Genomic DNA, 18,870 nt, shown 5'->3' with positions numbered 1-18,870 from the left:
CTTGACCGCCACCCTTCCTGTTAACTGCCATTTCTAAATTAACTACAAACTGAGAAAACGCTGCTGGCTGCTGATTGTTGGGAAGGCTTGAGGACTCGGAATATCTATAAAGCTCTTAGATTTGCAACACCTAACCTTTCCCATCGATGACTGTGAACAAGCCATAGCACTATCAAGCTAATTAAGGTCAGAGACCTTAGTAAAAGTTATCTGAGAGAGCAAATCTCTTGAGGTGCCCAAACTTTTGCAATTTTGTAGATCAGTCCACTCACTTAACTATTTACAGTAACAGAGACTTTGACCAGGGGTCAATATCCACACAAATCGATCCATTTACACCATCTATATCTATACCTACATATACACCTAGACATACAGGCCTGCACATATATACATGCATACAGATACACACAAACACATGTACCTCACACTTATATGCATGTATATACAGTAAATTTCCATATGCACACACTCCCTATCTACTTGATAAGTAGACTAAAAATAAATAAATAAATAAATAGATTAAAAAATCAAATGTTTACATCCCTTTAATTGACCCTTATCAGCTTCCAAAGTTAGTTTTAACTCCAGCCTTCACCCTTGCTCAAAGTATCCCACCCACACCCAAGAAATCCAATCTGTTCTTTATTCCTTATTAACATCCTTCGAGCACCCACTGAAGCTTTAAAAACATTTGGAAATGTTCAGTTTTTAATTGCTGTCTCTTTGCAGCTCTAAATATGCGCTCCTTCCTCACTGTTATGATGATGTTGTTCAGGTTTTTTCCTTCTACATCATCCCTTCAATCACCACGCATTGTGGTTTAAAGACAGCTATAGATTGTCAACTCTAATCCGGAATAGTCCCCAAAATCTAATAAACCACACTGTTGAATGCCCCATTTATTATGCGCTTTTCCCTGTTTTGGCCCCTTCAAGTCCCCGGCCGGCTACCTGATTTGTGATTGGACGAATTACAAAATGCAGGTATGACCTACACTATAGTGCGCTGATCATGCAATGCATGGGGAACCTCTGTGAACTCCCTGGCCTAATATTGTTCATGGAAGCGGTGCAAATATACACTATGATTATTTATCATATACATGTTTAAGATTAAAATTTTTTTTAGCTCATGTCTCGTGAGGCCCCTGGTACTCGGTCAGAGGCCCGCTCGCGCATTAAGGCGCCATTGGTCACAACTTCCGATGAATCCACAAGCTGCATCTCTCCTGCATGAATAAGTGATGTGCAATCTCACATGCTGGGTCTACGTCGGGAGGCCCGTATTCTGTTGTGGCGGTGTGTAATACAGGCTTTGCGGTGCTTAATCGACATGGTATATTTATGCGAAGACTGCTGGAGGGTTGTGAAGTAGCACCTCTTATATTTATTTTATCACTGTTTCTGTGCTGTTTTACAGGCTCCTTCTCTTCTCTGTTTCATTACTGTGGTATCAAATGTGCCTTTGTGTGTCTTTTCCTCCTCCATGATTCCCGGCCAATTCCCCTCCCTCTAACCGCTCAATTACTGATGTGCTGTAGCCTCCCGCTCTCTCTCCCTTCGCTTCTCTCATTTTCTTAATGATACCACATTCCGCGTTTTTAGGACTTATTTCTCCTCATCCCATCCTTTAATTATGCAGCAGCATTTTGGCTCCGGCTTCTAACGATACAGTCGGTGTCCTACCTGTTTTTACACAGGAGGCTCTTCCATCGTTAACTAGGTCCTGACTGTATGCCGATCGCTCCTAGATTTCCTCCACAATTACAATTACGTCCCCGTCTTTGATGTGCTTTCCAAATAACTGGGTCAAGTCAGATGAGAGTATCTGTGAGTCAGATACTAATCTACCTCAAAGTGAAGGAAAATCAAATAATTCTGTGTAAAACTCTCCACCGGCGAGATCACTCTGATTGGAAATGATTGCTGCAGTATTTCAGTTTTAAATGCCATTTATTTTCAGGTTTTTGTCTGCATTTACGCCAGTTTGTCCAGCAATCAGTGCAATTAGCAGGTTTAGAAAAACTCTGGAAATCTCACTGACTTCTGGTGAACAGCTTTGGCCTCTTTCCAGTTGATGACTGGTTTTGGTCTGATGTGGACAGGCAGCTGATGCTACGAGTGTTCACATCACAAGGGGTCAGCACATACAAAAACATTTCAGCACCTTAAAGGAATAGTTGGACATTTTGTCTTGTGTTCATGGACATGGCTGTTGCATGAATGTTGCAACAAAATAAAGAGTGAGAAAGTGTGTGTGGGCAGGTGACCAGGGTGGATATGAGTCAAACACAGGACTATCACACAGGAGCCTGGGGTTTGTTTCCAGTGTGAACCCAGTAATCATCTCTGACTGGTTTAACCCAAACTGTCACGTTTTCCTAAACCTAAGCGAGTAGTTTTGGTGCCCAAATCGAAGTGTGATTGTCACCTGAAATTTTTCGAAGCAAGCTTTATTTTGAAAAGCCAACTGTTGACCCCTGAATTCTGCCCAAGAAATAGTTTGACGCCTATCCCCTCATAAAACCACAAACTGTTGTTTTTACCTTTTGTTTTTTGGACAGATAAAACAAACCAGATATTTAATGTTAATTAGTGAGCTTTAGAGGTGCTGGTAGGTGAATGAGTCAAGGGTCATGCTTCAGTGGGTAAAAACTGCAATGTCAGTATGAATATATGAATAAACTGTTGTTATTTTTATGATTATTGCTGTTGTTGTTGATCGCCTTCTTTAACATATTTGAATGAATATATAAAAACATTGCAATAATCTAAGTAATGTCTCAGTAATTCATCCGAGCCTGATAAAGGGACTGAACTGCTATTTTATTTCACCTTACGGAACAATGAACTGAATAAGAAACATCAGCATCATTAAAAAAAGGCACTAAGGCACCCATTAGAATTAACCAGTGCTAAATTTAATGGAAACATAAAACTGCGTTTGAAATAAGAGCCAATAAATAAACGGTCATTATCAGCTGCCTCTGACTGACGAAACTGAATGAAGACACCTGCAGGGCTTTTATGTGGTGGCACCAACTGCCTTTTGGGATGGAGGGGGAGAGTCTGCAGGTTGGACCGGACAGGAGAACTGTTAAACACTTCATTATCATCATTACAGCGATGTTAGGAGCAAGTTGTTTGACTTTCTGAGACATTTTAATATCCACCACTTGCTTTCCAACGTGTCTGTGCCCTTGCTCACAGACACCATGGGTGCGGGCTGCTAGCTGTAATACCATGCTGAAGTTATCAGCTTGAGTGAACATTTTTTAAAGCCTTTACAACTTAATTCGGGGTAAAAGTAGCTGTCACGCTGTGTGTTTACTTTCCTTGCCTCATTTTGGTGGCCTTACTGCCTGAAAGCCGTCCACTGAAGCTCTCCCGGCTGGCGCTCCGTGACAGGCTGAGCAGAGAGACTCCATGGTTGATGAGGGGCTCTGTCTCTGTCAGCGCTTCACGCCAACCATTCTGTTTCAAACAAATTGGTTCCTAAGCAGCCATGATCTGGATTTAGTACAAAAAAATACCACATGTGTAACAGTAACAGCAAAAGATTCTGGGCTTTGCTGGAATGATCAGCCCTGGTGCTGCCTTCCCCTGTTTACCACCAGCTTACTGAACAGCTAAACAGTCTGCGTAAAACACAAAGATTACATATAAAAATGTAACATGTTCCATTCACATTCCTGCTGCAAGCACAGCAAACAAGCATGTTTATTCTCAGATATGTGACATTGTGTGCGCTTCACTTTAGTAAGAGCATGTTTCCTTTTTTTCACCCCCTAATTTACAGTGATGGATGTTTGTGTGCATATGAACAAGCTTATTAGAGAATCCACACCCCATCAAGTCCTGCAAATAGTTACAAATGGATGCAGGGATGCCTCATATTTTTTCCTGTTTATCATTTAACATCTCACTCAGCTCATTCAGACATAAACACACAAAAACTCAAATCACTCTTTGTTGACTTTGGACTTGATCATTATGGATGAGATTGACTTTGGAGTCCTTATAAATCTACAAAAACAATGTATATTTGGAGGCATTTGGTGCCATTAAAACAAGAAGATGTTTGTTTTTTTTCTCATGGTAAGAAGCAGTTTACTGTGTACATCACGAAAGGTAGAAAATTGTCAAGATTATGCATTTGGCTCCATGCCAAAGCATATTGTGGTCAAATTTAGTGTAATAAAACGTCATTTGTGCGACAGTTTTTAGGCCGTTCCACCAATAAAATGTTTCATCTTGCAACCAAAAAGACAGATTTTAGTGAGTTATATAAATGAAAGCTGGAAAGAGTAGAAGCTGTTGTGGCGTGGCTGCTAGAATGAGCTGGGAGGGGAGTAGATGAGCATCAAACCTCGGATGCCAGACCTGCTATCAGTTGAAATATAATTACGCAGCACTCTCGCCCATGCATATAACCACTCCTTCTGTGCTCATTTATCATTTAACAGAATTTGAAAAAAAAAAAAAAAAGGTTCAATGGAACACTTACTTGCGGATCAATTTCTATCACAGAGAGGAGAATGTAAAGAAGAGGAAATAGAATTCATGCTGTAAAGGCCCATTAATAATCATAATAGCCTGGAATATCTACAGATTCCATGTGACACTTTCATTAATATCCTTAGTACTTTTCAATGATTTATGGAACCACAATATATCACACCACAGTCCACGTGTCATCTTTAAATTTTCTTCTTCTCCCGTTGGTCAGGAACTTATTTCACGTCTATCTTCTGTATGTTGCTGCTGTTTTATTCTGCTTAAATTTCACTAATATTTACACTGTATACTGTGCAAGATGCTTACAGGAAGAGTGGACTTTGTTTGTAGGAAGCATGTGCAGTTAAGCCAGCAGGGTCTGATCAGGGGGAAACAAATTGCAAGCTAGTGCAAAATATAGAGGAAGAAAAGGGGATGAGAAGAAAGTAAAATTTGCTGACAAAATCAATTTCTGGTTTAAATGAATTAAAATGAAAGAAAGGCAAGTAAAGGGGAGTCAAGGGTGCCTTTTACTATAAAACCTTAAACGCAACAATAAACAGACTCAGGCTGCAACGGTAGACATAAGAAGATATAGATTTTAATATCTTTATAAACATTTTTGTACTGTTGTTTTCTGATGATAACTTACTGAACAATTGATTTATGGCAAAGAAAGAAGATGAGTAGGCATACAGTCGAACGAGAAATGGGGAGGTGAGGAGTTTGTGCATTGACAAATAAAAGGTTCTAAAAATATAACATGAAAAACACGTAAAGAAACGAATCACCAGAAAATCAAAACTCGAAAGACTCCTCCCGGCAGGGGGAGCAGAAAACCCTGTTATCATCATCAATGTCACTGATATTGTTTTTCTCATAGTAATACAGTAAATGATTAATATCAGCACTGCAAGAAGTCCTCTCGTCTCCATCGTTACAGTTCACATCATTGATACAAACACCATCTTATCAGTAGGTTTAAGGGAGGCACAAAAGCTCCAGAAGTACAGCAAGATGTCCCGTAACTGTCTGTCTGTCCGTCTGCGTTGTACTGCTTCCCCTTGTTACTTCAGAAGCGATTGTCTTAGTCTTGGATCCCCACATCCATGAACAATCACATCAGTTAATTAAGAGGCGTAATTCACTCTGCATGATCCCTGTGTTGCCATGCTCCATTCAAAATGTTATTTTTTTTTATCTTTTATTGATCACGAGTCAGTTAAGGTACACACACATTTTTTTTTCTTGAGTCTTGTTCTTGTATTCCTTTGAAGTTAGTGATTAAGAAAAATGCGTTCCTCACGTTCTCAGTGAGGCAGGTACGCCCTCACAGAGGAGGGATCAGTTCAGCACAAGCTCACTGGGAAACTGAGAAAGCCCCGTTTGACCCTCGACCTCTAAGGCTCCTGTTGGCCCTGCAGCAGGGATCTGTCTCTAGGTCCTTTTTGTGTCTTAGAAAAAATCAAATGAATAACATCTGACACAGATATAGACAGACTCTTCAATATTCACAGCTTGATCTCCCAGAGACACACATTGTTTTTCCAAGCAAATGAAAATAGCACATGACAGTCCTCATCATCCTGAAACAATTAGCAGCTTAATATTCAGTTGCACAGAGGGAGAGACATGGGGTAAATGAAGATGGAAGCCGAGTTGTGCGTAGAAATGTAATACCAATGAGGAATACTGTTAAATAGGCAGAAAGGTTGGTACAGTACCTGAAAAAAGCCAGTAGCTGTTACAATTTGTAAGGGCTTCATACAGCGTATGCGCTAACTGTTGCTCTGTTTATAGCCTTACAACATCTGTGGCTATAGGGTTCCATTTCCTTGTGAGAATGGCACATTGCTATGTGTGATACTGACTGATCAGTTATTGCCATGCTTACTCTTTACCTCTTCTGTGAGTAACACTTTAGACCCAATTGTTCGGACCTTGTTAGCAAAGGATGCAACAGAAGAATATTTGGCAGAAAGGATGAGCAATATAGGACCAACACCGGAGGATTCACAAGGTCATCGACTTTCCATTTGTACCTTTCTAATAACAATTTAAAACCTGTGAACTGAAAATTAAAGCTGGATGGAGCACTTGTACTGGCTTATCTGTCTCAGAGCTAATGAGCTAACAAGTTTCACCTTGTTTGCTCTGTCGTCGCTTCCCCTTTTTCCTCTATTTTCACCAAATTTTGGTTATCAGAGCTCCAGTTGAGTGAAAAACAGAAGTTTAAAAATACACGAAGACATATGAAGATGAAATCATACTGGCATAAGTGGCAGTGCAAGCTTGGTCTGCATTAACTTTTTATCATTCTCTGACTCGCAGTCCCTCCGATTCTTGTGCTGAGTCTTTCTGTTGTAGATGTTTAATGCTTTGTTGCCTGTTTCAGTCTGAACAGTAAAGCTCCCTACACAACATTTACACATATAATCACACTCACACACACATACAGAAAAGACACACAGGCCTTGTAGTGCAGGAGCAAGAGAGGGTCTGAGGGCTGTGTTTTTTGTGATTAGCATTCGTCAAACCCTCTGAAGGTCAACGGAGAATGTAGTCAATATTTGTTGTTATCAAGGCCACAAAGAGGGCAAAGACATGTAGTAAGGACTGGGATAAGGTTGCCCTATTGTTGGCTTGCTGAACCCCACTAGGGGGGCGAACAGTGGTCCGGGGAGTGCACTTGTGCTTCCTCCGTGTGACGGTGCCGTCTGGAGGCGTGTGGTCATGTTTCCCCCCATCTGTGAAATCTGGGGAGGAATCCTCCTTGTCTACCATGACCTCCTTTGAGTGGTGAACCTCATTGTCACCCTTCCCCTTGCTCACCCTGTTGCGAGGCTTTGTGCAGTTCCGGGCACGGCCAGGCCTCGAGGGGTGCACTATGTGGGTCTGCCCTCCAGAGCCCACCGCTACACCGCGATTCATAGACGGATTCACCGTGCCAGATAAATTGTTAGTCTGGGCTCGGGACTCCGAATTAGGTACAGTTGGCGAACAGTTGGGGAAGTCCTCCTTGCGCAGCTCCTTGAGGTCTTTCCCGACCATATCAACTGGCGCCTGGCAACCCACTGAAGACGTCGAACCTCGGAAACGTTTCAACCATTCCCATAGCGACAGGGCCTTGCAGTCACATGACCAGGGGTTGTCGTTGAGGCGCAGGTATTCCAAGGCGGGCAGCGTTTCCAGGCACTGTCCGGACAGCTGTATCAGAGAGTTGTTGAACAGGTAGAGGGTGGTGAGACGCTTCAGGTCATGGAAGGCCAGGCGGTCAACCCACTCGATCTGGTTTTGGTGCAGAAGGAGACGGTCCAAGGCTCGAAGGCCTCTGAAGGTGTTCTGGTTAATGCTCCACAGACGGTTTCCATGCAGGAACAGATGGCTCAGGTTGTGGAGGTCCATAAATGTGTCATCCTGCAGGAACTTCAGATGGTTATCCTGAGGAGATGCAGAGAGCACACAATTACAAGATTGCATATTATGCATTGCTTTCATTACAACGTTCCTGTACTGTATCACTGTAATCTTAACTTGTGTCTACGTGCAATGAATGCACTGTCCTTCTGATCTGTTGCATGTTGTGATGCCTTCAGTAAACTTGGCTATTGTTGTTATTTTTGCAAAATGGAGAAAAGTAGCAAACAGTGCTGAATGGATAATCACGACACCAAACCCTCTGACAAGTAATGTGTTGAAGCATTTTGGGTTTGATGAGGCAGCGGAGGCACTGCGAATGAACAGAATGTTAACTCTGCAGTAAAGTGGAGATTAGGCTATGTGGGTTGTTTTTGAATTAATTCAAATAAAATCTGTGTTAGTTCAAATTTGTTATTTGGAAAAGCGACAGCCCTAATCGAGTCTTGGTGGTAAAATGGACCAGAATACAACTGTCTAGTGTACCTGCAAGTAGAGATACTGCAGGTTTCTGAGGCCTTGGAAGATGTTATTAGGAAGTGAACTGAGCCCACAACGGTACAGGTGTAGCGCATTGAGCCGACTCAGCCCGTGAAAGGTGTCTTCGGCCAGGGAGCGCAGGTGGCGGTTGTCCCCCAGATCCAGCTCCTCGAGCAGCGTGAAGCCGTGGAAGGTGGAGGGCTCAATGTATGTGATGTTATTCGAGTAGATCCAGAGAGTGACGGTGTCGGAGCTGAAGTGGCCCCGAAGTAAGCGATGGATCTTATTGTTCTGCAAGAAGATGCGCTCGCTGTCAGGAGGAATGCCTTCAGGGACAGACAGGAAGTTGTGGGCTTGGCAGGAGACGGTGCTGGGTGCAGTGTAGCAGATACAGTGACGGGGGCAAGACCAGGAAAACTCGAGCCCACAGAGAACCAGCAGGAACTCCAGCCCACAGCCTGCAGTGAGAAAACACACACACACACACACACACACACACAGAAGCAGGTTGAAAAGAGGGAAGATTACAGACATAAATCACAAACACACACACACACGCACACACAAAGAAAGACAGGAAAGAAAATGGAAAATGAATTAAGTGCACAGTTCATTTTAAATTCATATTTAGACTTGGTGCCTTCTTCTTTAGTTCAAAACTTGAAAAGGAGAAATAGTGTTTATATGAATAACAGCACAAGTCTAGTCTGTGAGGCTGCACTTGTCCCTAATACTAATATCAACATGGTCGACATCGAATTTTTATCCTCATTGAGCTGTATGTCTTTATTTCTTATGCTAGCACACTGAGTGCAATGTTTAAACCAGAGTCAAATTCCTTGTATGTGCACACACGCTTGGCCAATAAAGCCGGTTCTGATCTTTGTTTAGCATGTTAGCATGGTAACACGTGCTAAGTAGCACTAAAGTACAGCTGAGAGTGACGAGAACGCCCTTCGGTTTGCAGACGTTTGAAGAGGGTCGGACCTGCTGGTGGTGCTGAAGGAAAAGTCAGAGGATCACCAAGGTCATTAGAGTTTAGAGAGCTGGATATCTGCAGCAAATTCCATGACAATGTAATGTAATACTGGCCAAAATATTTCATTCCACAATAACTATGAATGTCTGAACAATGTGTCATGAAAAATGATCCAGCAGTTGGATGACTGACATTGCCATCGCATGCTGCTAGCGTGGCTAAAAATTGCCATTGTAGTATGTATTGATGCCATAGACCACAAGTCAGGAAACACGGACGCTGAGCAGAATCCACAAGGGATTGAGTCACGATTATGCAAACACATTTATATACTGATTTTGTGCCAAACGGGGACATGTGTTGCTCAGCCTAGATCCATTTTGCGTTTTGTTTTTCATAAAGCAGTGATATTGTCTGTCTGATTGGTTCGACTTGTGCCACAGCGCTTGCTGCACACATGGACCTTATCTGTCACAGTTTACTGCCTGAATCCACCGAGTGTGTTTAGGCCCACAATGAGGAGTCTATTGAAGAGAGCAAACAATAACACCTGCTCCAGTGAGTCACAAGACATCTCAGTGAAGCTGATTGGATCCCTGGTGCAACAATCTTGTCTGATTCGACACATATGCGGCTATTTCAGAAATTACCAGTTCCAATATTCTGCCACCTTAGGGAGATGTGCTATTAAGAGTCCAATCCCTTCCCCGAGTCCATTGGCGCTAGTTTGCGGCGAGCGGAGGCTGTGATCAGTCTTTTTGTGTTGTTAAATGGGGCATGGAATGCTTATTTAAACTTGTAGTAAGCTGCTCTGAGGCACTTTTTGATCGGTGACATGATTCCCTAGATCCTATAGACCGGAGATGTGACTTATCCACAGTCTCATCGAAAATGAGCACAACTCACAGCCCATCATGAAAGTTCCATCTGACAACCCCTGGCTGTCTCCTACTTAATTTATTATTCACAGCATAGCAGAGGCCTGATTCACTGCCTCTAATCGATATGCTTCTGTTGCCTTTTAACTCACCCTGTAATCCTGGGTCTTTTATGCTGGAAATTCAGGGGCTGCAGAATTACTCTCCACCAGGAGACAGGCATATTTATCTAATGTATTTTCTCGCCAAACTGTGGCTAAGCTGTGACATTCAGCGTCTGACTCCACTGACCTTTAACAGTACTTTTCTGTGTCTAGTTGCAGAGCTGGAGCAGGGAGCTGTGTGTCACCTGAACAGGAGTGTGCTCTCCTGGGCATGAATCTAATCCTATTTGTTAAGCCCTGCCACTGGGCAACAATGGAAATGCATGCATCCTCCTGAACCAGAAATGTGCCCATTAAATGAGGTGATTCTTCACGGTTGAACACTGTCAAAAGGTTGAACGTGAGTATGCGTTCATGTGTGCTGGCATGCATGTGAATGTGTTGTGTTGGGAGACCATGACAGCGCTGCATCAGGCCTTGGCTTTATTTAGACTTATCATTTTGATGTCATGACCTGCGTCATGACATGGATCCTTTAGTGCATTACTGGCTATATCCAGATTTGTCACGCCGTCAAGACCAAACAAGGAAGCTGTTCCACTGCAGCTGCTTTCATCTCAATCTTTCTCTCTACTCTCCATTTCCATGATGTATCAAGCAGGGCACCTATTGACTGACTAAACAGGTGAAAACGTTTTGCATTACTCTCGGGAACTAAAGATTTACTTTATTTATCAGACAAATAAGCAAGACGAGACACGTACATTTTTCCAGCCGCTGCTCGAGGAGCATTTGCATTAAGCAGCAGCTACCGGGTACTTGAGATGCGGCTTCCCAGTCATTTGATATTTGGTATTTGTTCACAATTTGTTATACTATTGGCCCACCCCGCACAAGAAGCATTCTTCTAAAGAAAACACAGAATGCAACAAATTGAATCTGTCTTTCGCTGCTACATTTTTCTGAGATGAAATGATACACGTTTCAATCACCTGCCTTTGCAGGGATTCATCCAAGAGGTTCCATTATTCATAAAACTGATCCTTCTCTCACTCCAGTAATTATATTTTTGAGGCCTTAAACTATTTCCATTAACACTTTGCTTCATGCATGTCAATAGAATTAGGTAGCAGATTTCTAACAGCGAAATGATCAGAGCGGGCGAGAGACAGACAGCGATAAGTGTGATGCACAGGGAAAGCGAGGGGATGAGAATGTAGATGCTGCCGAGATAGTGAGACAATTTGAGTCAGTGATCCTCTAATCACGTTGGACACAAGGATGCGCCTCCTCTCCTCTCACTCTCCTCAGCTTGTCAGGACAAAGTAATAGATTCTTTATCCTGCTTAATCTGTTCTTCTAAAATTGCTGTTTCTGCTGCTTTGCCAAAATACCTCTATTTGCAGTGATAAAACATAAAGAACTAAAAAAAACATGGTAGATCAGGGGTGCAATAGCTTCCTCATTTCTTGCCTATGAACAAAGTCTTTTAACTTCATCCCTGATGAGGCTTTAGAAGATGTGAATTTATGATGTGAATGCTCCTCCGATGCTCAAAGTATCTCATACGCTCTCTGCTGCATGCAGAGTGAGTGGTGAGGGAGAAGCGCACACCACGTTTCTTGTTTCCAGCCTCGCTGAGGTCATGTGTGCTCTCCTTTGAAGCTGGCGTAACATGCACTTCCACTGAGACTTTAGCACCTGCCTGCTAACTGATCTCAGCGTCACGTATATTTACACATGCAAAACACCACTTCAAGTGTAGACGGCAATTTAAAATCACACATGCATTCACGCCACATTTCACAGAAATATTACATGTGATTTACTGCATGCAAATAATAATCACTCTATGGATACACTGGGACATACATTCTCGAGCATCGGCACGCGTTTCAGGTTTGTGAATGAACGAGTGGATCATGCCAGTGTGACAAGCATAAAAGGCTGACTGATGGTCGTTTACAGAGCTTTGAATAGGGAGACTGGTTTTGAGCACAGAGGAAGAAATGCATATTGTGCGGGAATGCTGTCCTTAAATGAAAATGTAAGAAATTAATGTGCGCCGTAGCTGCATTGTGCGCTCACACAATGAGCCATTCAGCTCAAATTGTATTATATAAATAGCTTTGGACACAACGGAGCATATATATGCCAATAGTGCCTATTGGAATTTGGCAGAATAAAGGGGAGGCTCTAAAAGAGAGATAATGTGTTTTTGGAAAGGAAACGACACAGCTATTTCTGGTTGGAGCCTGGGCTGTGTTTTAGCACTCTCCTCACAAGTCTCTCACCCCATCGCCCCCTTTTTCCTCCCCCCTGATTACCGATGACAGATGCTATTGATAGCTCCTCACAGGCAGACTCACGTTTGACCCTGTGACCTCATCACTATCGAGTTCCCTTTTTCTTCTGGGGTGCAGAAACGGAAATAGATAAATAAATGAATAAGACACAATGGCCGGGGTCCCCTGACAGACGGAGAAGTGACTGTGTAGAATATCAGTGAGGCATAGTTCACACTAGATTTGCCCTCATGAATAACACATGTCTGCTAATAGGAGGGAAATGGTACGTCTGTATGGCTGTGTGACTCTGCCCATCATTAGACTGGACAAACTCAATTTCCTGTGTCTCTCCAAAGACCCTGATAAGCACCCTGGCGTTTTCACTCCTGCTATTGGCTCCTGCTAAATAATGCCTCGACTCACTCCACACTCAAACGGTGTTTACTGTCGTGTTCATGCACACAGTGGTTATTAATGTTAAAGCAGTGTATTAGATTATTGATTGAATGGGCCCATTCTTCTGAGGAGCATGGCTTTAAAACCCGGGTGACAAAATATATACAGTCAATATTTTCCTGTGGAGCTAAATGAAGCATCACTATATGTAATGATCTGTAATATTATACTGTGCTATATTGTAGAACATGTTATAGGGGTGTCTTGCAGTGCTACTATCTGTATCTCTGTTATAAAAAATGTGTATTATCATCTGTATTTCTATTGTCATAATAACCATATACTGCAGAGCTGCAAACAGAACATACAACAATAATAATGATGGTATATGAGCCATATACTTTAATTAATAAGATGTTAAAGCAGTTTGATTTGTGTTTAAACCACAGTTCCAAAGATGAATAAATAAATATTGTTTAAACTGAAAATTTGTGAACATTAATGGTTCATGTGGGAATAAATTATATAAATAGAACGTAAAGTTGGAATTTGTGGCTCCAATATTGGATGATGTTGTGGTAAAAACATACAATATTACTGCAAACATCTGTTCAGAGCGCATTATCTGCTCATGCATTCTTTTTACATCCCTGATATGTTATCATAAACTCTCCATTATAGGATGTTGTGTCATCTCAGGCATCTTTTAATGGACTAGGAAAAAAAAATCTCATTAACTCAATCAATATGAACTCGATGCTTCATATAATATTTTATTGAGGAATTTAATGATGCCAAATGCTACAATGCAGAGTAACATCTGCATATGCTAAGTTTTACAGACAATCATTTTCTGTTTCTATTAGTGGTTTATTTAAGCCTTGATTTCACAGCAAGCTGAACAATGCTCTGAACGGAACATCAGCTTCTGCCATTTCCAGTATAGGTCAATGATTGCATATTTATTTTAATTAACAGTGTTGGAACAAAAGCAAAAATGCAAGCATTTATTCTTAAAGGATAAAGAAACAGCAATAATGGCACAACACAACATTTTTTTTTCACTCAAGCTGTTTCTCATTAGCATTTTTAAAGAATGTTTCTGTTGACTGGTTAAAAACACTGATTACCGCCACCCTTTCCTGACTGAACAACAAACTCGCACTTGAACACTCCTGCCAACAGCTGTGACCAGCAACACTTCTGCCCGGGAATGTGTCTTTTTTTTTTTTTTCACAGCCCACTGCAGAATGTTATAGATTTTGTCTCATTTGCTATTCCCCGGCTCCACTGCAGGCAATATTGGCTCATAAGGTTGCCTGACTATTCTTGTAGTGAATGAAAGGAAAATGGGGAGAGAACACTGACAATGCCGAGATCTCTGAGAAATGCTGCAGAATAGAACCATTTCAGAAATATATCACGTCGCCGTGATATTCTTCTGGTGCAGAGGCATCAACAACCTGAGAGATTGCTTACATGTGCATGAGAGTTTGTGCCTTTCTGTTTGTGTTGGAGCAGCATTGTAAGTGGTTTCGTCTCTTATCTCGCGTTCGCACGCTGCAAATAAATTAGGTCACACGGAGCTGATAGAGTAATTAGTACATACAATGAATTTGCAAAATATTAAGGGTATTTTCCTCATAACGATTTGCAGCCTTTTTTCTTAAAAGATCCTCGTTTGAGTTGCCATAAATGTTTCTCTGTCTCTTTTTCTCCATCTTCTCTTTTGTGATTGATATAGATTTTAGAAGAGCAATCAATCAGCCTTTACCTCAATTCACCTCATCTCGCTACTTCATAAAAATACTTTTTAATACTTTGAGCATTTAGGATATTATAAAAATGTTCAGACACCCAAATGGAGTTCAGGCAGACAAGGCTCGCACTATTGATTTCCACTTGTTTGTTCTGCTCCGTGTTTGATTCCTTTGATTTGTACCACGTGTGTTGGCACCGCGTGTGCTGTGAAACTGTAAATTGTCAACACTTCCTGCACATTAATTATGATTTGATCGTTCTTCTGTCGGGTTGGCTTCACATCAAGGGACTGAGCTGCTTCATGTTCCTGACTACATGCCTGCCGAAACAGAAGGACGGTTAAAGTAAAGAGAGCTGGTGAGAACTGGAGCCCCGTCACATAGCAGGTTGGCATACAGAGTGCCAGGTGATGTCGGGGGTTAAATGGACCAGAGTGTTCCCCGCATTATTGCTATTTATGTCTGTTAAGTGCTATTTTATGGCTGTTTGATATCGTGAGCAGCAGTGGCTGGTCAATGAGGCGGCCCTGTCGATAAATCTCTTCAGATTCATTATTTGGAGTGGACAAAGCGAGAGAAGAAGAAAGTAAAAAGATATGGTGAGAGACGGCAGGTAGAGAGAGAAGGTCAGAGGTGTGACAGAGGTCTCAGTGCTTCTCGATGCACAAACACGCATAAAAGCAAGCAAGCAGACCAGAGGGACGTCAAAAAAAAGGCAGAGATGCTGTGAGTGACAGCAGCGTTGCTCAGGTTGAGGAATCAGAGGGCCTGAAATGAACTCCTGCGAACAATAAGCAGCACCATATGGAGCGTGTGCACAATAAAGAGGAAGATTTGTGGAAGGTGTGCAGGTGAATAAAGCTCATTTATTTCAAAGACGGGACTTGAAGATGCTGAGAAGCCGGGCGGACGGCTGATGCCTGCGCTATCCACAGATGTTTAATACCTACATTTTAATTAAGAGGCTTAATGGATGTCTAGTAGGTGCTAATTCCACTTGCTTACATTTGCAGGCACATCTGCACCCCTTGGTCTTTTCCTCTTCACGCCTTCACAGCATTCTGTCGAACCTTGATGGAAGCCATACGGACTGCGTGCACGCACCAGGATGCAAAGACACACAAGCACACGTGCAGTGCGCGCACCATCCGGCACATCACTGCTGTTGGGGGCAACACTCTCAGCCACCGCCTGCATTCATTCATCATGACAGCACAAAGCCAAATGATTCAAATATATTGCACTCCCTGTGGCGGTATTTAATTACACTGGCCAAACTAAAGTAATGGCTCTGCAAAGCCTATATAAATCACCCAAGTGTATCTATATGTAGTTGAGCAAGTGATAGAGAGCATTTATAACGCAATTCCTGTTGGTGGAGTGGCTAATAATTATCTTCCATGGTTGAAGGTGTTTTGATATGATCTAGTGGCTCTTCACAGGGAAATATGTAATGTAGGGAAATCTTTACAGTCTGTTTCACAATATACACGATGGATCTTTGGGAGCAGTGTCATCTCACAAGCTAGTGGCACTAGAATGGATGGTAAATCTGTCTCATTAGCACAACACGGGGCAAATTCCAGTTAAAGTTATTTCTGCAATGATAGGGCAACTACATACAGTACGTGCCCATCCTAGGTAGTACAAATATTTGCAATGACGATATTTTGTCTGAGAGCAGTTTGCTTTGAGTGACACTTGTAGAAGTTAAGCAGCATTGTCGCCCAGGAAAGACCTCTGAAAATGAGTCAATCAACCAGCATGTTTGGTTCGCAGCAGTTTAATTAACAATTTCAGTTCCTCACAGGGGTGAAGGTGCATATTTATTTTGTTTGTGATCCTAAAGGTACAAAAGGTCCTTGTACCAATTGTACAGCTATGACGAATTTATGATGAAATAATAATTAATGAGAATAAATGACTTTGCTTAGTGGTTAAAGCAACATTTAATTATTCATTACTAAAAAGTAATTGACCAAAAACTCGAAATGTCAATCTAATGAAACTACTACAAACATTTTGAGTACATATAGTGAAATATTCATTCTGAATTGCTAACTACCTCCTGTAATGACAAGCTTTAATAGTAGCTTTAGAGGAATGCAAAGCTCATTAGGCCGTTGTGGAGGCCATCGCCTTGTAAATCGACTGTTTGAACATCCATAGACAGCTATTTGAGTGTCAGTGAAATTTTTTGGATTTAATGGGCAGAGAATGTAGCCTTAATGCGGTTAAACTCTGATTTTATCTTAATTTAAGTATGTGGATAAATTCATGGCGCTAATTAAGTTGCCCTTTTATCGTTGGGCCAAGCCCATTTCAGGCTGCTGCACACTGAGCGTAAGGACACTAATCGCACGCACTAACACTGTCTCCTGTTCCACACACTCGTACGCGGATATACTCCGTTACACAGAGTGTGGAGATGAGTTTATAGCTTTCAGCAGCAGGCTGGACGGTTGTCAGTCTCCCTGCCTCGTCCGGTCGCTGTGTCTTGTTCAATCATGCGCATGTATGTCAATGACAGAGTGCAACACAGCCAATCATTGTGCGTCTCTGTCAAGAGTGACAGCTGAGTTGTGGTGATGCTGTGACGACGGGCAGGCGGACAGAGAGAACAGCAGCAAACGACAAAAGAAATGTCTTGGACAAAGATAAGTTATGCTGTGCTGACACCACTTAATTTAAAGTGAAGGGAGGTTCCTTTAAGGATTAGCAATGCATTTGGGGATGTTGTTCCTCCATGAACCAGACCAGGACCTGGTTATAAGCCTTGTGTCAGCGAGCATCTGCCTTATGAAGAATCTGCGCAAGGCACTGAATCATTACCAGCTCCAGGGCTGCTGCTCTTTCACTCACTCTGTGCTTTGATGTTTCTGTGGAAGGGGCCAAACAAAATGGTGAAATTTCCCCATGGAGTTAGTAAATTAACAGAGTGTTTAGAAAGCAGAGCAGAACGGCCAAAGCTGGGCTGCAACCAAAAGTAAAAAAAAGTTCTCCTTTTGGGATTCATGTAGCGACACGAAAAATATAATAAACTATTATATATAACGCTCCAATCAGTCTAATCGCATGCTGATGTACCCCACAATTTGTCTCAATCTGCTCTGCATTTTTATCTCAGCGTCCTTCAATTCGGATACCTGTCGGCTCAAACACTATAATCTCCTCCAGGATGGCCTGGGAGAGTTTACTGCATGACTTAGCAATGTCCATGTGCTAACATGAATAATTTCGCATTATTTACCAGACAGATATTCAATTTGTTTTAGCTCCGGAATTGTTATTGTGTTGCCGCTCGGTTATCAACAGGCGAGAGAGAGTGAATTGTGTTGCTGAGTGTTTCGTTAATTCTGAGACGTGTTTTCCCCGATGTCAACAACCTCCGTTCCACCATCTCGTCCGTTTTATCCCGACACGGATGTGAGTCGAAGTCTCAGTCCTGGTTCAGCTGCTTAAAACTGTTGATTAAAGTTGCATCATGTTGACTTGTAGCAATGACATTCACTAACCTTGGAGATGCCTGCAACACAGTCTAGCTATAGTTCAGGCTGCTAAAAGCTTTTGTGGATTAATGATTTAGAAGCTGCACCGCTCTGATTTGGAACCATTGGATAGAGTACAGACCTATACCTGCACTGAAATGTGGCATTTTCCAGTTCACTAGAGTCTGCCTCCTGGCACCCCTTACATGTTTCTCTTAAAACAAACTGTAAGGTACCCTCCTGATGCAGCAGCTGCCTCCTTGCATACAAACCTCATGTGCCCTAGATTCAGCAGATCAATTATTCATAGCAGGTGAGAGTTTGGTGCTCCGTGTACGTGAAGGCACACGCACACATGCACACACGCGTGCAGAGTTTCAGCAGTCTCAACTAATGGCTTCAAAGAGGCCAGGAGAAATGTGAAATCAAGCAGAAAAGTGTGTGAGGGAGCAGCAATGCATTGTGGCTCATTAGCTCAAGAGATGACCAAGAGATGAAGAGGACTCACTGGGGGGAAGTCAGAGCCAAAAGACAACCGTGAGGGAGGATTTAACACACAAAACCGGCATGAGTGTGCACAG

At 42.3% G+C, this 18,870-nt stretch overlaps 1 protein-coding gene across 1 annotated transcript in view; it reads right to left on the bottom strand.

Annotated features, from left to right (window-relative positions):
* Window positions 1–5,137: 5,137 nt before the first annotated feature.
* Window positions 5,138–18,870, bottom strand: part of rtn4rl1b (reticulon 4 receptor-like 1b) — a 128,160-nt gene continuing 114,427 nt past the window's right edge. Inside the window, exons 2-3 of the mRNA XM_041940352.1 lie at window positions 8,403–8,854; window positions 5,138–7,940 (exon numbers count right to left, since the gene is read on the bottom strand). Of these exons, the coding sequence (XP_041796286.1) occupies window positions 7,047–7,940; window positions 8,403–8,854 (1,346 nt within the window). The 3' untranslated portion in view covers window positions 5,138–7,046. The remainder of the gene's footprint in view (window positions 7,941–8,402; window positions 8,855–18,870) is intronic.

The sequence above is a fragment of the Chelmon rostratus genome, chromosome 7, assembly GCF_017976325.1.
Source record: "Chelmon rostratus isolate fCheRos1 chromosome 7, fCheRos1.pri, whole genome shotgun sequence".
Lineage (NCBI taxonomy): Eukaryota > Metazoa > Chordata > Actinopteri > Chaetodontiformes > Chaetodontidae > Chelmon > Chelmon rostratus.
This window is presented reverse-complemented; position numbering and strand designations above follow the sequence as displayed.